This window comes from Ochotona princeps, chromosome 19 (genome assembly GCF_030435755.1).
Source record: "Ochotona princeps isolate mOchPri1 chromosome 19, mOchPri1.hap1, whole genome shotgun sequence".
NCBI classification, from domain to species: Eukaryota; Metazoa; Chordata; class Mammalia; order Lagomorpha; family Ochotonidae; genus Ochotona; species Ochotona princeps.
In genome coordinates this window covers 15,293,917-15,312,625 of record NC_080850.1, presented here as the reverse complement: position 1 = coordinate 15,312,625, position 18,709 = coordinate 15,293,917, and the positions used below count along the sequence as shown (strand labels likewise).

Sequence of the window (18,709 nt, the reverse complement as noted above, 5' to 3'; positions counted from 1 at the left end):
TCTTTCCTCCTGCAAGGTGAGTCTTCCCTGGCTACACTCCCTCCCTGGTCCAGCCTCAAATCATTGAGAGGAGGTCTGTCCTGCTGGAGTGTCCCTGTGCCCAGGACAGGCACAGCGAATCTGTCTCAACAGCCAATAGACACTGGAGAAAAGAAAACATCATCAGAGGCCAGGCTTTGGTTGCTCACTGTTCCTTCCCCGGCCTGTTAGCACTTACTACCATAACTTCATCTTGCTGCCGGGGCATGTGGCTAACAGCTGGCTCCACCGCACAAAGCTTACAGTCAGAATGGTAAGACAGATATGCATTTGAATGCTAATGCTGGTTCCGCAGCCTTAGCCAAGTCAGTTGAACTAGTTTGCTTTCTGAAAAGAGAGAAGAAACTTGTCGTGCTGTCTCTTCTACCACATGTTGGTTGGTAAACCATCCAACTATGCAGACAGGATTGTTATTACTACCTGAGTTAGTGGGCTCAACAGACATTAGTTCAACAAATACTTCACCAGCAGCTATTACGTGCCAGTCCCCAAGCAAGGTGCTGGGGATGTGGAGAGAAAGCAAATAGGCTCAGAGAGCTTAGAATCCAGTGGGGATGATGCTACAAGTGAGATGCGGATTACAGAAGAGAAGAACCTCGAGTATAGAACTGCATGGCTGGGAAGGCCTGGGAAAGCCTGAGTAGGTGATTTTTCCTTTTGAAAAAGATTTATTTTATTTGAAAGGCAGGGTTGTGCACACACACACACACACACACAGAGAGAGAGAGAGAGAGAGAGAGAGAGAGAGAGAGAGAGAGAGAGATGAACCAGTGAATGCAAAGGCCCAAAGACTAGGACCATCTTCCTCTGCATTGGAAGTCAAACTACCAAGACTTGAACTGGCACCTATACAGGATGCTAGCATCTCAGGCAGCAGCTTAACTTGCTGGACCACAATGTCGACTGCCATGGGATGTCATGGTTGAAGTGCATCCCAGGGGATGACTGAACCTTATCTGGGTGTTGGGTGTGCCATAATTGTGAAGGGAAGCCTATGTGTGAAGGAGAGTTGAGGTTGTGCCCAAGCTACGTCAGGATTGGCCAGGGCAAGAAACCCCTGCCAGCAGTGCCCGGAAGTCACTCAGGAGCTGAAAGGCTCAGCAAAGCCCCCTTGCTCGGACAGAGAAAGGATCTCTTGCATTACCATGTGGCTTCTTTGTGACACACTGAAATCATGGGCATGCCCTTGTTGGCAAGAGAATGGTTAATGAAAGAGTAAGAAAGGCATTGTTACCATACAGGCAAACATTGAGTACACACTGGCTGATTGAAAGCCTAGGGACAGATGTTTTCCCAGTTTTAGCAGGAGTCTTAGAACCTAGCTATCCTGAAGCCTCGTCCAGTCCCCGGGGGCTTTGTCCTGTAAGTGCCAGCAGTGGTGATGGTGCCTCCAAAATTCTTGCGAAGGAGCTGCTCTAGCAGCCGCAAGGATTGCTGCAAGCTATGATGTAGCTCAAAGCTCCTCCGCCTTGTCTGTTTCTGTCTTTAATTTATCCACAAACATCTATCATCTGTTGTGACTATGAGGACAATAGACTGAACCTCCGAATGAGAACAGACATTACTCTAAGTGCAAAAATGTGCTAAGTGCCAGAGGCAAGCAAGAAAGCAGTGCTGGAAGAAATGAAGAGCTTCTCCTTTGGTGCTGTTCAAACCATTTCAAGTTGACTCCTATCTAGGGAACGTGCCTCACATCAGACTTGGGAAGATGAATGACGGGGAGATTGCGGTCCCACGGGAGGAGCCATGTGTGTTTCACACTTACTCAAGGGGCCCTCTCCGTGTGCTTTCCTGTGCTACAGAGCCTGGCAAGCTAAAATCCCATTTCCTACATTCCTTGCTGCAAGGTTCCTATTGCCACGTAGGTTTAGCTATTTCCATGCACGTGTGCAAGGACTGATTTAAAATTGAATTAAAGGTGTCAGGGTTACTGAGTTAGGTGGAAAGGAGGAGGTGGGAAACATGGAGGAGTCCTTTTCTCTTTCTGGTGTTAAATGAGGGTTCAAACACATAATTCAAGATTACATAAGACTAAAGGAGGAGAACAAACTTTTTGATGTGTGGAGTCTGGGAGGTTGATGAGTGTGCTTGTGATGGCTAAAAGAGCTCTTCAACGAATGGCCTTTAAGCTGAGACCTGATGGACCAAGCAGGTGGCAGAGGAGACAGTGTGAGAGCTGCGTCAGCCTTTCTGAACACCTAACATCCTCTGTGAAGCAGAAGTGGAAAGTCTAAAGTTCTTCTCCTTTCACATTGTGGGTTTTTTTTTTTCCTGTGTGCTGTAGGATTGTTAGCAGGATCTCTGATTTCTACCCACCTTGCCCTCAGCCCAACAAAAGCCCCCAAATAGTTCCAGACATTGTCAAATGTGCCCAGAGGGTGAAACTGCCATTCCTGAGGAACCACTGCCCTGTGGGTAGCCCTGCTCTGCTCAGGGTGGTCCTGCTGACTTCCTAAGGCACCTTCAATATTTCGGTTTTGGTGCCTGCACTTGCAAGATTCCGTCTGATTAGTATCTGCTTTGCTGTCTCCCTACAAAGCCTTATCCACGTGTCCACTAGAAAGCGCTGACTTTCGTGAGCCCAGCAGACCTTGTCCACTGGGGACTGTCTGTATTTGGGTGGTAGAGAGTGGTTCATCCACAGCTCTACCTGTCTTCTGGCTGCAGGAGTCTGTGGACTTGGAACCCTGTCCTTCTGTGCCTGGTTAAGGGCTACATGGTGGACATGAAACTCAAGTGGTCTTGGTTGTTTGTTCTCTCCATGAAAGGGCACTGCTTTTCCTCTAAATTGTTCACCACTATAACGCAGCCCTGAAACACCGCCAACTGTGCCTCCCTGCCATTTAAGAGAAAGCCTATTTCTGGCAGGAGGCAATGCTACCAGCACACAGTTAGAAGCCATCAGCACACAATTAGATTCTAGATTTGGAAGATCAAGTGTGGTGACCACATTACTGGAGCCTTCTGTTCAGTGATTGTGCTGAGTGACACTCTCATCTTCTGTCTTTTTTTTTTTTAACGGAGACACACACAAAACAGAACATGCCCCACCACTGATTGATTTACTCCCTAAAAACCCACAAGAGCTCAGTGCCAGGAGCCGGCATCATAATCTAAATCTTCCACTTGGGTGTCAGGAACCCAGCATGAGCCATCGCCTGCTGCCTCTGAGGATGTGCACTAGGCAGGGAACGGGAGTTGGGCACTAGAGCCCAGACCTGAATGCGAAATGTAGGCATCTTAAACAGTGTCCTAACTGCTAAGCCACACGTCAGCCTCTCGCTCTTTCTTTAAACTACTTTGTATTACCCCCTTCAGTCCCTATGTCCTAGTACACTATTCTTCAATACCTAATTTACACTTTTCCTCTTTCACAAAGCCATCTCAACTCAGAATGATATATTACAATGCATTCTTTGTATTTTTTCAAGATATGTTTATTTGAAAAGCAGAGTAACTTACAAAGAGAGAGAGAGAGAGGAAGATCTATTAGCTGGTTCATTCCCCAGAAGCCTGAAAGAGCCAGGGCTGGACCAGGAAGGACCCAGGAGTCAGAAACTCCAGCTAGCAACATGTGAGCCACCATCTGCTGCCCAAGCAGGTGCATTAGGAGCACACTAGACTGGATTCTGGAGCTGCCAGGATTCAAACTAGATACACTGATTTAGGATACAGGAGTCACAAGCAACATGACCCCCTTCGCAACACCCATCCCATTTCTTTGAATTCCTAACTGGTGGTTGACTGCAACTTAGCAGCCATTTCTGTTCATCTCTCCCCTCATCTGAGTTTATTGGCGTTTTGCTGCTAGTCTGAAATTGTGATTTAACTAGTAATTCTATCACGGAACTCCTCAGGTCCTACAAATCAGGGCTCTCTTCCCTCCAACCTAACCTCTGTCCACTGGTGTGTCTGTCTAACTTTCTTCTCAGTTACACCAGTCACTTGGATGATAATTGTATCCTGATGTGTGACATCTCCTGCTTTCTGCAAACGAGGAGATTGGGAGGACAAACGCCCCCACTCTGTGTTTCATCTAAGTATTCATCATCTCAGGAGAGGAGAAGTCCTGAGAAAAACTTGATTCCTGATGTTCATGTCACAAAGAGCTCCAGAAAACCCCCAGTGAATTGATAGTTGTGCAGCCAACATGAAAAAAGAGTCCAAAGGCTTTGGACTTACACCTGTTACTAAAACGTGGTCTTCTTGTTGCCTTTGTTCACTCCTCTTCTCTAATCTTGGCAGGGAGTGTTTAAAAATCTATTGTTGATTTATTCAAAATAGCTCAGCTAAAGAATGAGCCCCAAACTTGTCAGGTATTTGCTTTCTTTTTTTTCCCAAGATTTATTTATTTTTATTGGAAAGGCAGATATACAGAGAGGAGGAGAGGAGACACAGAGGAAGATCTGTCCGATGATTCACTCCCCAAGTGGCCACAATGGCTGGAGCCGAGCTAATCTGAAGCCAGGAGCCAGGAGCTTCTTCCAGGTCTCCCACGCGGTGCAGGGTCCCAAAGCCTTGGGGCGTCCTCAACTGCTTTTCCAGGCCATAGGCAGGGAGCTGGATGGGAAGCGGGGCTCTATGTACTTAGGCCAAGCTGCACTGCTCTTCCAGGCTCTTCACCGGCAGCTGGATTAAAATCAGAGCAGCACTGGAACTTGGTTCTCTGAAATGAGGTGACAGCATTGTAAGCCGTTGGCTTAACTTGTAGTGTCATAATACAGGGCCCCACGAGGTTTTTTTTGAAACATATCAGATCTATTTCCAGGAATTTCTTCTGAAAGTGTGCCTTCAGTTATACATCACAACTTCATTTGAGCTAAGGGGCTGGAACCCATCTATGAGCACAGCTAGAGGGAACTGATGAGATAAATCATACACAAATAGATCATTTCTATATGAAACCATCCCCAAAATACTCCGTGAGAAAAATAAGGATCAGAACAGTGTTTGTAGTTTTCTGCCGTCTAAGATCAAGAAAGAAAAGATGAGAAAAACGCAAACAGTTATGAGTTTGAAAACATCCTCTATTTATAGAGGGGTGCAATAACTTCTAACACATGAGGTTGTTGCTGGAGGAGCAAAGCTGGAAACAGCGCAGGGAGGAGACTTACTTTTCCCTGCATGCCTTTTGGGACAATTTGATTTTTAAAGCCCTGGAGAGATGTTATTTATTCAAGAAGTTCCTCCAATAAAATAAAATCAACGTGCATACTGTGTTCCTGGACATTTTTCCTCTTAAGGATGATCAGGATCTGGGGGTGGGGCAGAGTTGAGAGGTGAGAACAGTAAGCCACCTACCATCACTGCCTTAGACAGTGAAAATCTTTGTCTCATCATCTAGGTTTGGAACAAAAACTTTCCTCCTTGTGTGCCACAAGGAATGAGGCATGGTGGCAGGCCACACTGTGAGGAGGTGGGAGGATGTGTGAGAGGGACAGCCTAGATCTTGGCGACCAGTCATGAGGGCCTTCTTGCAGGCCACAGCTAGCTGGACAGAGGGCTGCAGTGGGCAGGATTGTTGTATTGGGCAGGAAAGAGAGATCCAGAGAGTTCTGAGGGCTCTTCTGACTGACGATTTCAGGAAAGCTGAAAGTCAAAGACGCCCAGAGTCTCAGCACAAATTAAATCAGACCAAAGTAAATGCCAGTTGGATCCCACAGGAAGTGGCCCAGAAAAGCCCATGCAGTCTCCAGATGGACTCGAAGGCCTTGGCTGCGGAGACCATACGGGATGTGCTGCCAAAAGTGCTGGAGGCCTCTCAACGCAGTGCAAGGGTTAGAAATGAGGATACACTGAATTGAAAGAAGCTCATAGCCAGAAGGTAGGGGGGCTTCCGTGTTGTAGAATCATGCTTTGCAGAAGGAGCCTACGGATGAGTCTCAAAAGGGCTTTGCATCTTTGTTAGCATGACTGTGGGAAGGGATATGAGAATTAAGGCTCCATCTCTACCTTTGGCTGGGAAGAAAAGCAGATTCTCAGATTAAGAATGTGAGACGTGATTAAACGGACTAAACGAGATTTTGCTAAAGGTTGGAGATTTTGTTTTAACCTGCATGGGTTGAGAAGTAAGAAGTAAATTTTCGGGCCCAGCGTGATAGTGTAGTGCTTAAAGTCCTCGCCTTGAACTCGCTGGGATCCCATATGGGTGCCCCTTCCCATCTAGCTCCCTTGGCCTGGGAAAGCAGTGAGGGACAGCCCAAAGCCTTGGAACCCTGCAACTGCATGGGAGACCAGGAAGAAGCTCCTGGCTCTTGGCTTTGGATTGGCTCAGCTCCAGCGGTTGCAGCCGCTTGCGGAGTGAACCATCCTCCTCTCTGTATGTCTGCCTTTCCAATAAAAAAGAAAGAAAGAAAGAAATGAAATTTCTTTTAAAAAAGTATATTTCCATTTAAATCTTGCTTTTCAAAGACTTCCAGAAAGTTCTTTTAAATAACATTCAGAAAACACTTAACTCTACATGACTCATCTATTCAATTTACATTGAATAAATTGATTTTGTCCAAGTAAATTAAAATGTACAAGAGTGTGTCTAGTGTGTTATCAACCATTTTTGGAAGAACAACAGGTGACATGTTTGTTTATCCGTAAGGATCTCTTTAAACACACACAATCTTGCATGTATTCTAGTGGCTGCCCCTGGGAGATCTGCGCAGCTGGGAGCTGGGAATTACAGCTTTCACAGGACTGTTGCACTTATTCACATGTTGTATTAAACGTAAAACATTCTCAAAAAAGCTCACAGGAAAAAAAATGAGAGATTCGGGTCTGCCGCGATAGTCTAGCAGCTCAAGTCCTCACCTTGAATGTGTCGGGATCCCATATGGGTGCTGGTTCTAATCCTGGTGGCCCTGCTCCCTGCTTGTGGCCTGGGAAAGCAGTCGAGGAAGGCCCAAAAGCCTTGGGACCCTGCACCCACATAGGAGACCTGGAAGAAGTTCCTGCCTCCAGGCTTTGTATCAGCTCAGTTCTGGCTATTGTGGCTGCTTGTGAAGTGAATCAGTGGATGGAAGATCTTACCCTTACTCTCTCCCCCTCTCTGCATATCTGCCTTTTCAATAAAAATAAATAAATCTTCTAAAAAATGAAAGATTTGACAGCCACAAATTTAACTTTACCAAGGATATAAAAACTTATGAGAGGATATACACTCACTAATTTGATACTAATTTGAATCTAATCGAGTCCTCGCATTTAACCTCTGATTAGCATGATCACATGGAGAGAAGAACTATTTCGATGGCATACAAGATAGTTTGGGCCAGTGTTGTGGTGCAGCCCATTAAGCCCCTGCTTTTGCCGTCTGAATTCCTTTTCAGAGTTCAAATACCAGTTGCTCTACTTCTTATCAAGTGTCCTGCTAATGTACCTAGCAAAGTAGCAGCAGATGGCTCAAATACCTGGGCTTCTGTTACTCATGGCAGAGACTAGGATGGAGTTCCTGGCTCCTGGCGTCAGCCTGGTCCAGACCTCCATGTTGTGGGCTTTTGGGCAGTGACCAGTGCGTGGGAGTGCTTGCTTGCATATTCATTCTCATTTTCTCTCTTTCCCCATCTTGTCTTCCCTCTAGCTTGTGTTTCAAATAAATGAACATTTTTAAAAATTATTATTGAAAGGGGAGATTTACAGAGAGAACAAGAGACAAACAGAGGGCCTGGCATCGTAGCCTAGTGGCTACGGTCCTTGCCTTGCACGTACCAGAATCCCATATGGGCACTGGTTCTAATTTTGACAGCCCTGCTTCCCACCCAGATCTCTGCTCGTGACCTGGGAAGGCAGTCGAGGACGGCCCAAAGCCTTGGGACCCTGCACCTGCTTGGGAGACCCAGAAGAAGTTCCTGGCTCCTGGGTTTGGATCAGCTCAGCTCCAGCTGTTGTGGCCACTTGGGGAGTGAATCATTGGACAGAAGATCTTCCTCTGTGTCTCTCCTCCTCTGTGAATATCTGACTTTCCAATAAAAATAAAGAAATCTTAATTAAAAAGAGAGAGAAACAGAGATGGATCATCCATCCGCTGGTTCACTCTCCAAATGGCCCCAGCAGCTGGAGCTGAGCTGATCCAAAGCTAGGAGCCTCCTCCAGCTCTCCCACATGGGAACAGGGTCCCCAAAACTTGGGCCATCCTCCACTGGTTCCCTGGGCCATAGGCAGGGAGCTGGATTAAAAGTGGAGCAGTCAGGGCTGGAATTGGTGCCTACCTAGGATGTTGGCTCTTACTGGTAGAGTAAGAACCAGCCCCTAAATAAACAAATGTTTCAAGTGAATGAATAAATCTTTAAACTCAGAGAGCAGGATGTTTTTTCTCCAAAATACTGATATCGTGAAAAATTGTGGTTAAAAACCAGGAATAAAAAGTATTTTGAGAATGATTATAAGAAAGTTGAAAATGGTGTGTGATTCAGGCAATATTAAGGAATTGTGCACTTTGTTAGCTGCGAACAATACATTTATGGTCATACAAAGTCTTCCGTTTTAGGAAATGAAGGCTGAAGTCTGTAGGGGTGAAGAGACATTACTTGAAAATAGGTTAGGACACATACACGGATGGCCTTGCTTACTAAATTACAGTCTCTCCGCTTTGATCAAGCTTGTGTGATGTCAGGGCTGGGATTCTACAAATCACGCTGCCATGAATCTGCAAACAGGGGGCCCTGGAAGGAAACTGCAAGCTGAGAGAAGTGGTGAGGACCGGTCCTTTCTGTTTTGCTCCTGTTACTGTTGGTGTCACCAAGCAACAGCAACTTGCCCTGGAAATGTCATTTCTCATAAGAGCAGCTGTTTCTAGCTTACATTTTTTCCCCACAATTCCAGGACTAGCCTCATTATGCTTCTTCAGACAATCAGGGTCAGCTGCAGGCTGTATGCTCCAGCCAAATTCCACAACTCCCCTTATTCAAACCTTTATTTGTACACTTCAGTGATCCAGTTATTTACTATGTCCTCCCAACAAGGCTGAGAGACCTTATCTTTGGCCTATATCTTTGACCTTAGAGTTTTTCAACACTTTCTAAAATTCAATTATTTCTTTGAAAGTAATTGGTGTAGTCTGCATCTCCTGATTGGTGTCAGGAGTCCCAAGAAAAAGACTCTCAAAGAATTAAAAAAAAAAAAAAAAAAGGTTTTTAGAGCCCAGCGCAGCAGCCTAGCAGCTAAAATCCTTGCCTTGATTGGTGGGTAGGACTTTAACAATTGAACTTGTGGGAATATAAACCCGTGTATAGCAACACATGGCCACCAACCAGAGACCTACTGAATACTTCATGACCCAGAGTAGCTGATCTGATAGAATAAATGGAGTGAGCTACCTAAAATTCAATTACTTGCAAGTGAATGAGAATAACCTAACAGCAAAATGCCCAATCTAACAGCGTGTAGTATGTCTTTGAATTGGTGACCAACAAATATGGTCCCTTTCTCCAAAAGGCTGGAATATATTGGGCCAGGAGTAAGAGGTGAAGGTGGGAGTGGCTAATCTTACTGCTGCACCTCTAACACAGAGAGTTTTTGTTTCCTATTGCAAAACTGTAAGCTCTGCGATTTTGGACATTTTTCTAAAGGTAGAATGCTTCGACAAGAGAACATGGCAGTTACTCCACTGGGGTGATGAGGAGGGCACTACCAACCATTTCAGGTTTATGTTGGGAGGGTAATGTCCGTGGGCCTGAAACTGGCCTGATGGCACAGAAGCGCTTGTTCAAGGTATAACAGATCCTGATTAATAACGCTGCTCCGTAATCAAGCTTTCAGGAGTTTCAGGGTGGTTTGCACAATTTTTCAACATCATTCATTGTAATAGTGAGATGAATGATTTATATCTAGAGATCTTCACCTACTCCTCTTTTCCTTCTCCCCTGGGCTACCAAAACTTGATTGTTGAGGCTCAATAATGGTAAGTATGTGTGTGTGTGTATGATCAGCAGAATAAGAGAAACCTCAGATGATATTCCACTTTGGCCTTTTTCTGAGATGACCTTTGCAAATGATTGTGATTCCAGATTAGAGCGTATACAGTAGTTTCCTGTTGCTGCTGTTAGCACTTTTCAGTACAAAATTAGCTTCCTATATGTACTATCTTACAGTTTTGGAGATCAGAATCAGAGTGATTCTGGTTCCCTCTGGAAGTTCAAATCGGCAGTCTGCACCCTTGCCCTTTGCAGCTGCTGCTCTGCCTGCATGTCTTGGGCCGTGGTCCCTTGCTCCATCTTCAAAGCCAGGAGAGCAGCATCTTCCACCTGCTCCCTGACTTTCTGACTTTTCCTTCTGCCCTCACATTTCTTTCTCTGAACTTCCTATCTTGCCTCCCTCCTTGACCTCTATTATTGCAATTGACTCACTGGGCAATTTACCCATTTCAGGATCCCCCACTTTAACCCATCTGCAATCCTTTTTACCATGTAAAGTAACACGACATAGGCATCAGGGATTAGGACACCGCATATTTAGGGGATCATTGTTTTTGCCTACCACAGGCCCTGAGTTGGGGAGGAGATCAGGCTACAAATTATCTTCTCCAGACCTTGGTGTGGGCGAGCATTTGGTTAATTGTAATGTTATTGTTTTAATCTTTATTTTATTTATTTTTTGAAGTTATTTATTTTTTATTGGAATGTCAGATATACAGACAGAGAGACAGAGAAAAAGATCTTCCACCCACTGGTTCACTCCGTAAGTAGCCACAGCAGCCAGAGCTGTTGACCGAAAGCCAGGAGCCAGGAGCTTCTTCTGGATTGGCCATGTGGATGCAGGGTCCCAGGGCTTTGGGGCGTACTTGACTGCTTTCCCAGTCCACAAGCAAGGAGCTGGAAGGGAAATGGAGCAGCCAGGATACAAACTGGTGTCCATAGGGGATCCTGGTGTGTGCAAGGTGAAGACTTCAACCACTAGGCTACTTTACCAGGCTGTTTTAATCTTTATTTTAACACTATAGTGCAACAAACTATACTTTTAACTGACTTTGTCATATTGGATCCTGTTATTTAGTAATATCTCTCTTTGTCACCAATAGTGGTAGTAGGCTCACGTCACTGAACCAATAGGCAAAGAACAAGGGAACTTCATTGCCTGAGGTGACTGTCCTTGCCAAAGAGAAATTGGGCTGCTGTTCCATAAGGAGAGCAAAAAAGCCACGAACCCTAACACACTAATGGATGAACTGAAGACATCCCTTAGAGCTCTTATGTCCAACAGTAAATGTTCATGAAGGTAGTTCTTTTCTGATCTAAGTGCCTTTTCCTCGCCTCCCTGCCCTGACTAGGACCTCCACGTACAATGCTGAGTACAGTGAGCACAGCGCTATGCCTTTTCTTGATCTGATGAGGCTTTTGCCCAATAAATATGATGTCAGCTACGGGGTTTTCCTTAAGTGCTCTTCAAGTTCAAGTTTCCTTCTATTTCTAGTTTGTTGTTGTTAACGGGTGTTGCTTATCCTGTGCCTAGGGAGATGACCATGTGGTTCATTTCTTTATTTCATTACTTTGGTGTGTCAAACCAATTGATTTTCATGTTGAATCAACCCTCCATGTTGGGAATAAATTCTAGTTGGTCAGGGTATATAATCTTTTTGATATATTGCCAGATTCAGTGTACTAATATCTTGTTGAGAAATTTTATGATCTATTCACTCTTCATCTTTTTTGCTAAGAGTTTGAAGAAATGGTATTTTGTAAAATTTGGCAGACTTCACCTGATGCCAGTGAACTCATTCGCACCGGGTGTTTTGATGGTTGGGCTTTTGGGGATACGGACTTCATCTTTTCCGGTTGTTACAGGGTGACCCAGATGTCCTACTGTTTTTGGGAATTTGTGCCTTACCAGGGATTTTTCCATGCTATCCAATTTGTTGATATAAGTATTCATAATAATTTCCACATAAGCATTTTGTAAAGTACTTTTTAATACTTTCATATAATAAATTTCCCTTTTTTTCCATCCCTGATTCTGAGTCATCGTTTTTTTTCTCTCATGAGGTTTGTCAATTTTATTGAATATTGTGAAGGTCTGATTCTTGGCTTCATTGATTTTATTTTCTTTACTTTTTTCTTAACTTTTTTTTTTTTAAAAAGACATTTATCTGAGAAGTAGAGTAACACAGAAAGAGAGAGAGATCTTCCATCTGCTGGTTTACTCAACAAATGATTCTAACAACCAGGTCTGAGCCAGGCTTGTAGGGGAAGAGAACTGGGGAGGGTAAGAGCTGTCCAAAATCATATAATTAGTGGGATCAAGACATTCTTATTACTCACTCATTGAAGACTGGGAACCAAGTATACAAAACAGGTATCTTGATTGCGGAAAAATGAATAGATTTATGCTTAAAAGGGGATTTGTGAACCCATGTAACTGAAAGGAAAAAAAAGTATAATTTCATTCAGGGAATGAAGCAATGTCATGAGCAATCTTTTAAAATTAAGATGTTTATTTGGGCCCAGTGCGGTAGCCTAAGTCTTTGCCTTGCACACGCCAGGATCCCATATGGGCATGGGTTTTAATTCTGGCTACTCCACTTCCCATCCAGCTCCTTGCTTGTGGCTTGGGAGAGCAGTAGCGGATGATCCAAAGCCTTGGAACCCTGCACCCATGTAGAATATTGAGAAAAAGCTCCTGGCTCCTGGCTTTGGATCAGCTTAGCTCCGGCTGTTGCAGCTACTTGGGGAGTGAACCAGTGGATGGAATATCTTTGTCTTTCCTTCACTCTGTAAACCTGTAAAAAAAAATCTGCAAAAAAAAAAAAAAAAAAAGATTTCTTTATTTTTATTGGAAAGAGAGGAGGAGAGACAGAGAGAAAGACCTTCCACCCAATGGTTTACTACCCAAGCAGCTATTACAGCTGGAGCTGTGCCAATCCGAAGCCAGGAGCCTGAAGCCCTTTTGGGTCTCCCACACAGGTGCAGGGTCCCAAGGCTTTGAGCCATCCTCAGCTGCATTTCCAGGTCACATGCAGGGAGCTGGATGGGAATCAGGGCCGCCAGAATTAGAACCGGCATCCATATGAGATCCTGGCACATTCAAGTTGAGGACTTCAGCTGCTAGGCCATGATGCCATGCCCAATAAATCTTTTTTTTTTAAAGATATTTATTTATTTGAAAAGCAGAGTGATCTACTTGCTGGTTCACACCCCAGATGCTCCTGCCAGCCAGGGCCGGGTCACAGCAGAAGCAGCAGCCCACAATGCCATCCAGCTGTCCTCTGTGTGGCAGGCACCAAGTCATCATCTGCTGCCTCTCCAGGCATGTTGGCAGGAAGGTGGCTGGGAAGCAGAGCGCTGCAGTAGCAGGGGCTGCAACAGGAACCTGGCATGCATGCATCCCCAGTGATGGCTTACTCTGCTCTGCTAGAATGCCCAGGCCTTGAGGACTCCTGTACATTTACTTGGATTCTCCGTTGGCTCTGTCATCTGCCAGCTTCTCTGTAGAAGCCAGCAAAATGGAGCCCTGGAAGATCCAGACACATCCTGTAGAGTTTAGCAATGGGAAGCACCATCCCCATTAGTTCCAGTGAAAACCCTAGTGCTGACTCCCAGTAGCCACCAAGGGGTTATCTGGACTGACAGTCGGGAAAGGATAGCTCACAAAAGGAAGTCAGGGTGTTTGTGTTGAAAGGAGTGAACAGCTTGGTCCTTGGTCGGTCAGGAAGAGAGGGTCAGTCTGCCAGACTTTTGATTTCTCTGTTTGCAGAGCTTTCATGCCGAATGAGAAGCCGAGCTAGAACCTGGATCAATTCCTGAATTAGAAGACTTTAGCCACTAGGCCATGCCGCCCGGACCATCATTTCTTAAGATATTAGTAACTCGGGCCTGGCGAGGTGACCTAGCGGCTAAAGTCCTCGCCTTGAACGTGCCCAGATCCCATATGGGCGTCGGTTCTAGTCCCGGCAGCTCCACTTCCCATTCACCTCCTTGCTTGTGGCCTGGGAAAGCAGTTGAGGACGGCCCAATGCTTTGGGACTCTGCACCCATGTGGGAGACCTGGAAGAGGTTCCTGGTTCCCGGCTTCGGATTGGCACGCACCGGCCCATTGCGGCTCACTTGGGGAGTGAATCATCTGACGGAAGACCTTCCTCTCTGTCTCTCCTCCTCTGTGTATATCTGACTGTAATAAAATGAATAAATCTTTAAAAAAAAAAAGAAAAAGAAATGTTTAGGGCCTGTGCCATGGTGTAGCAAGCTAAGCTTCCGCCTGTGGCACTGGTATCCCATGTGAGTGCCAGCTTGCGTTCTGGCTGCTCCACTTCCGATCCAGCTCTGATACAATTAATGTACCTGGGAAAGCAGGGCGAGGTGGCCCAAGTGCTTGGGCCCCTGCACCACACAGGAGACCTGAAGGAAGTTCCTGCTTCCTGACTTTGAATGAACCCAGCTCCAGCCATTATGGGCCATTTGGGAAGTGAACCAATAGATGGAAGGTCTCTCTTAATCTGCCTCCTTCTCTCTGTAACTGCTTTTTAAATAAATATATAATCTTTTAAAAAATCTTTAAAATCAGAGATTTTTTTTTTTTTTTTTTTTTTTTAACAAATGAACTTTTAATTGTTCTCGTATAAAAACTACTCTGGGATGGGCAGGAATCCCTCGCGACTTGACTCTGTGAAGAGACCCAGGCTGCAGAGCCCTGGGCATGGGCTGGACGGGCTGGCTCCTCGCGTGGTCACGCTGTCCGTCTGCGGTGTTAGCAAAGCAAGGCCTATCGGTTCTGATTATCCGTGCAGCCGGGTGCCACCCCCCGCGGCCTCTTAGATGCCATACTTCTGTTTCAGCTCCTCCACCTTGTCCACGTAGGCTTTCACGGCGCTCTCCTTGGAGGTCCCTTTCAGCTCGTTCCAGGCATCCCACTTGGCCTTGCCTTTGAGGTCCAACATCCCGGGACGGTCTGTGTTCACGTCGCCCACAGTTGCCTGCTTGTAGTGGCTGTAGATGAACAGCATCTCCGGGTCAGAGGGCTTCGCCTTGAGGTTCTTAACTTCCTCAGCAGCTTTCTCAAACTCAGCCTGTGCGGGCAGGAGCGGCCGTATGAGGGTCTCCTTTTTGCAGGTGGGGGCGGCCTGAGACATGTTGGCGGTGGTGAAGACTCCTGCGGGAGCCGAGAGGAAGCGAGCGCGTAGGATAAAATCAGAGATTTGTCAAAAACTTTTAACGTGTTTTCTTTCAATAAAACCCGCAGAGAGTGACATCTGCTGGTCATAAAGAAAATTATTTTTATCCAGTTTTAATTCTTTTTTGAGGTTTATTAATGACCATACCTATATAGTAAAGATGAGTGGTGTGGTGCTTTATGCCATTGCTTTATGCCATATGGGCACTAGTTCGAATCCCGGCTGCTACACTTCCAATCTGGTTTCCTGCTAATGTGCCTGGGAAAGCAGCCAAAGATGGCTCAAATATTTGGGCTCCTGCACCCACCCGGAGAAATCCGGAAGTCAGTCCTGGTTCCTGGTTTTGGATTGGCCCACCCTGGGTGTTTCAGCCATTTTGGAGAGTGAGCCATTGGATGGAAGACCTCTCTGTTTCTCCCTTCCTACCTTTCAAATAAATAAAATAACTTCTAAAAAAAGAATTATTTTACTTTTTTAAAAAAGATTTTATTTATTATTATTACAAAGTCAGATATACAGAGAGGAGGAGAGACAGAGAGGAAGATCTTCCAGCTGTTGATTCATGCCTCAAGCGGCCACAACAGCTGGAGCTGAGCTGATCTGAAGCCAGGAACCCAGAGTCTCTTCTGGTACTCCCACACTGCTGCAGGGTCCCAAGGCTTTGACCTGTCCCTGACTGCTTTTCCAGGCTACAGGCAGGGATCTGGATTAGGACCAGTGCCTATATGGGATCCTGGCGGGTTCAAGGTGAGGACTCTAGCTGCTAGATCACCGGGCCAGACCCTCTTTCTTTCTTTTATGTATTGAACAAATGCCATTAGCTGACTGCAGTCATCCATGTCACTTGTCTCAGCAAGCTGAATACCCACTTTGAGGACTGGCTTTGATATTTTCTAGAACTTGCTCTAAGATATTTGGGTTCATTTAATCATTCTAGAATGGTTCATTTCATCTGATAAAGGCACCCACTGAAGCTTCTTTTGTACAAATAGTCTTCATCCCCAAGACTATTTGTACTGTTTCCAGTGCACAAGGTCTCACCAACCTTTCAGCAATTGTATGAGGATTCTTCTTTTTTGCACTTAATATGCAAACTGATCTGTGCCTGCAGTAGGTTCCTCATGGGATGCAACGCCAAATGCTTTCATGGTTTCACTCTGATCAAATGGCATAGGCATAGGCTTCCAGCTATTCAGTTCATGTCCAGCTACACTGCCATGCTGTCTGTTAAAATGGTCTGACAGTTGTGATGGTCTGAGAGCTACATTTGAAAATACTGAGTTGGGCCCAGTGTGGTGGCCTAGCGGCTAAAGTCGTCGCCTTGAACATGTCTGGAATCCCATATGGGCACCGATTCTATTGCAGCTCCCTGCTTGTGGCCTGGGAAATCAGTCAAGAATGACCCAAAGCCTTGGGACCCTGCACCTGCGTGGGAGACCTGGAAGAAGCTCCTGGCTCCTGGCTTCGGATCGGCACAGCTCTGGCTGTTGTGGTCACTTGGGGAATGAATCATCAGACGGAAGATCTCCCTCTCTGTCTCCTTCTCTCTGTGTATCTGACTTTGCAATAAAAATCAATAAATCTTAAAAAAAGAAAACACTGAGTTACACAACACACATTGTGGGTGCTGAGTTCCATCTACTCCTGACGTACAGGTGAACGAATAATGAGTGTAGTCATCCACTTGAGCTTCTTCAGCATGGCACATAAGAATGCTCAGCCAATGTTCCAGAGATGCCCCAGAATTACGCTTTGAAAGTAAAACACAATCCACCCATTACAAATCATCGGATGACCAAGTAAGACAAAGCTATACCACAAGCTATCCTGGAAAGGCCAAAGAAACCTCCTGCGACATGTCAGTCTGAGTAAACCATGACGGTCCAACTTACAGCCGGCAGGTACCAACTCTCCTGGCAAAAATGACTTGCCAGCAAGTTACAGATAGACATGTGGGTTGAAGCAAGAGAAATATTCCCTATATGTCCTTCCCTGGTGAACTAAAGTTACAGCTTAACTTGTCTTCAATAATGCATCTTACAAGCAAATGCGGTATATTCTGTATTTCCAGAAAAGAAATTTCACCGCCATACCCTCTTTTTATATGGTCCCAGAGACATGCACACCCTCAGTTAACAAGAACAGTGTTAAAAATCTTGGGTTTTTGTTGTTTTATTTTATTTTATTTATCTATTTTTTAAAAGTCAGCGCTGGGCTCAGTGCTGTGATGTAGTAGGTTAAGCATCCTTCTGCGGTGCCGGTATCCTTTACATGCACTGGTTTGAGCCCTGGTTCAAGTCCCAGCTGGTCCACTTCTGATCCAGCTCCTCAAGAACGTACCTGAGAAAGCAGCAGAGGACAGCTCAAAGCTTTGGGACCCTACACCTGTAAGGGAGACCTCAGAAGAAGCTCCTGGCTCCTAGCTTCAGATCAACTCAGCTTTAACTGTTGTGAGCATTTGGGGAGTGAGCCAGTAGATGGAAGATCTTTTTGTCTCTCTTTTCTTTGTAAAGTCAGCCTTTCCAATGAAAACAGGCAAATCTTTAAATAAAAGAAAAAAAGATGTAATCGAGGAGGATAATTCACTTGAAGGAAGTGCAGATTTTGACACAGTAACCAGTTGTTTTTCTTCTTAAATAGGGATTAAACAGATACATAAAATGACTTGATCTTTGAGCAGCTTTTATTTCATCTTAACCAGAGAATTCCAATCCAGTCTTGAAGTTGAATGAAACCACCCTTGACACAGGGTAGAATATCAATTTGGCTCTGAGTTTCCTTGTGAGAGTGTAACACACTACCAGCCCATGATTCATATTTCCCATATGTAACGCAAAACTCATGTGGAGGACGCACAGTTATTTGTGTTACCAAGACTGAGGATGTCCTTAATGACATGAAGCTTTTTCATATCCTTAGCACTTAGTAAAAGCAGTCAAGGAAAAAGCCACAGTGACAATGAAAGCACACAGCATCACCAGGTTCGCACAAGGACAGGATGTGGAGGACAGCCGCTCTCCAGGAAGGCAGCTTCCTGCAAAAACTTACATTCACAGATTCTGATTCTCTGGCTCTGCCTTGTGGGCCTAGAACATACATACATGCATTCATACATATATATATGTACACATACATGCATGCACACATACAAGCATACGTACACACATACACACATACATAATTGATGCTTATTACCATCACCGGGAAGACTTTCGGAGACACACTTGTTCCTGGACTACCTTAGAAAAAATAAATGCTCTTCCCCAGAAATAGGACAAAAGAATACAAAATAAAACTTGTCTGATTCAGCAGCGACCTCATCGTGCTTGGAATGGTGAGATTGGCAGCAATTCATAACTGTTGAACTATCAAAACCACTTGAGCAGGACTCTCGGAGCATGCCACACATCGGGGACCCTGGGATGGGTGGGAGGCTGGGTGGGGCTTCTCCCTTTATTTCCCCATTTACTCCAGATACAGAAAAAGAAGAGAATTATGGAAATAATAATCTTACCCACTTTCCTGTAGCCCTTGAACCTTTGTGCCCTAATTAGCCATGTGAAGATTATCAAAAATAAAGAA

General features: G+C 45.1%; 1 protein-coding gene across 1 annotated transcript; it reads right to left on the bottom strand.

Moving 5' to 3' along the window:
* Window positions 1-14,560: 14,560 nt before the first annotated feature.
* On the bottom strand, window positions 14,561-15,133 carry LOC131482602 (acyl-CoA-binding protein-like). The gene is made up of 2 exons (XM_058677355.1): window positions 15,077-15,133; window positions 14,561-15,022 (listed from the first exon to the last, which is right to left on the bottom strand). The coding sequence occupies exons 1-2, from the start codon at window positions 15,083-15,085 to the stop codon at window positions 14,768-14,770; spliced, it is 264 nt and encodes an 87-aa protein (XP_058533338.1). The 5' UTR covers window positions 15,086-15,133; the 3' UTR covers window positions 14,561-14,767.
* Between the last annotated feature and the right edge of the window lie 3,576 nt (window positions 15,134-18,709).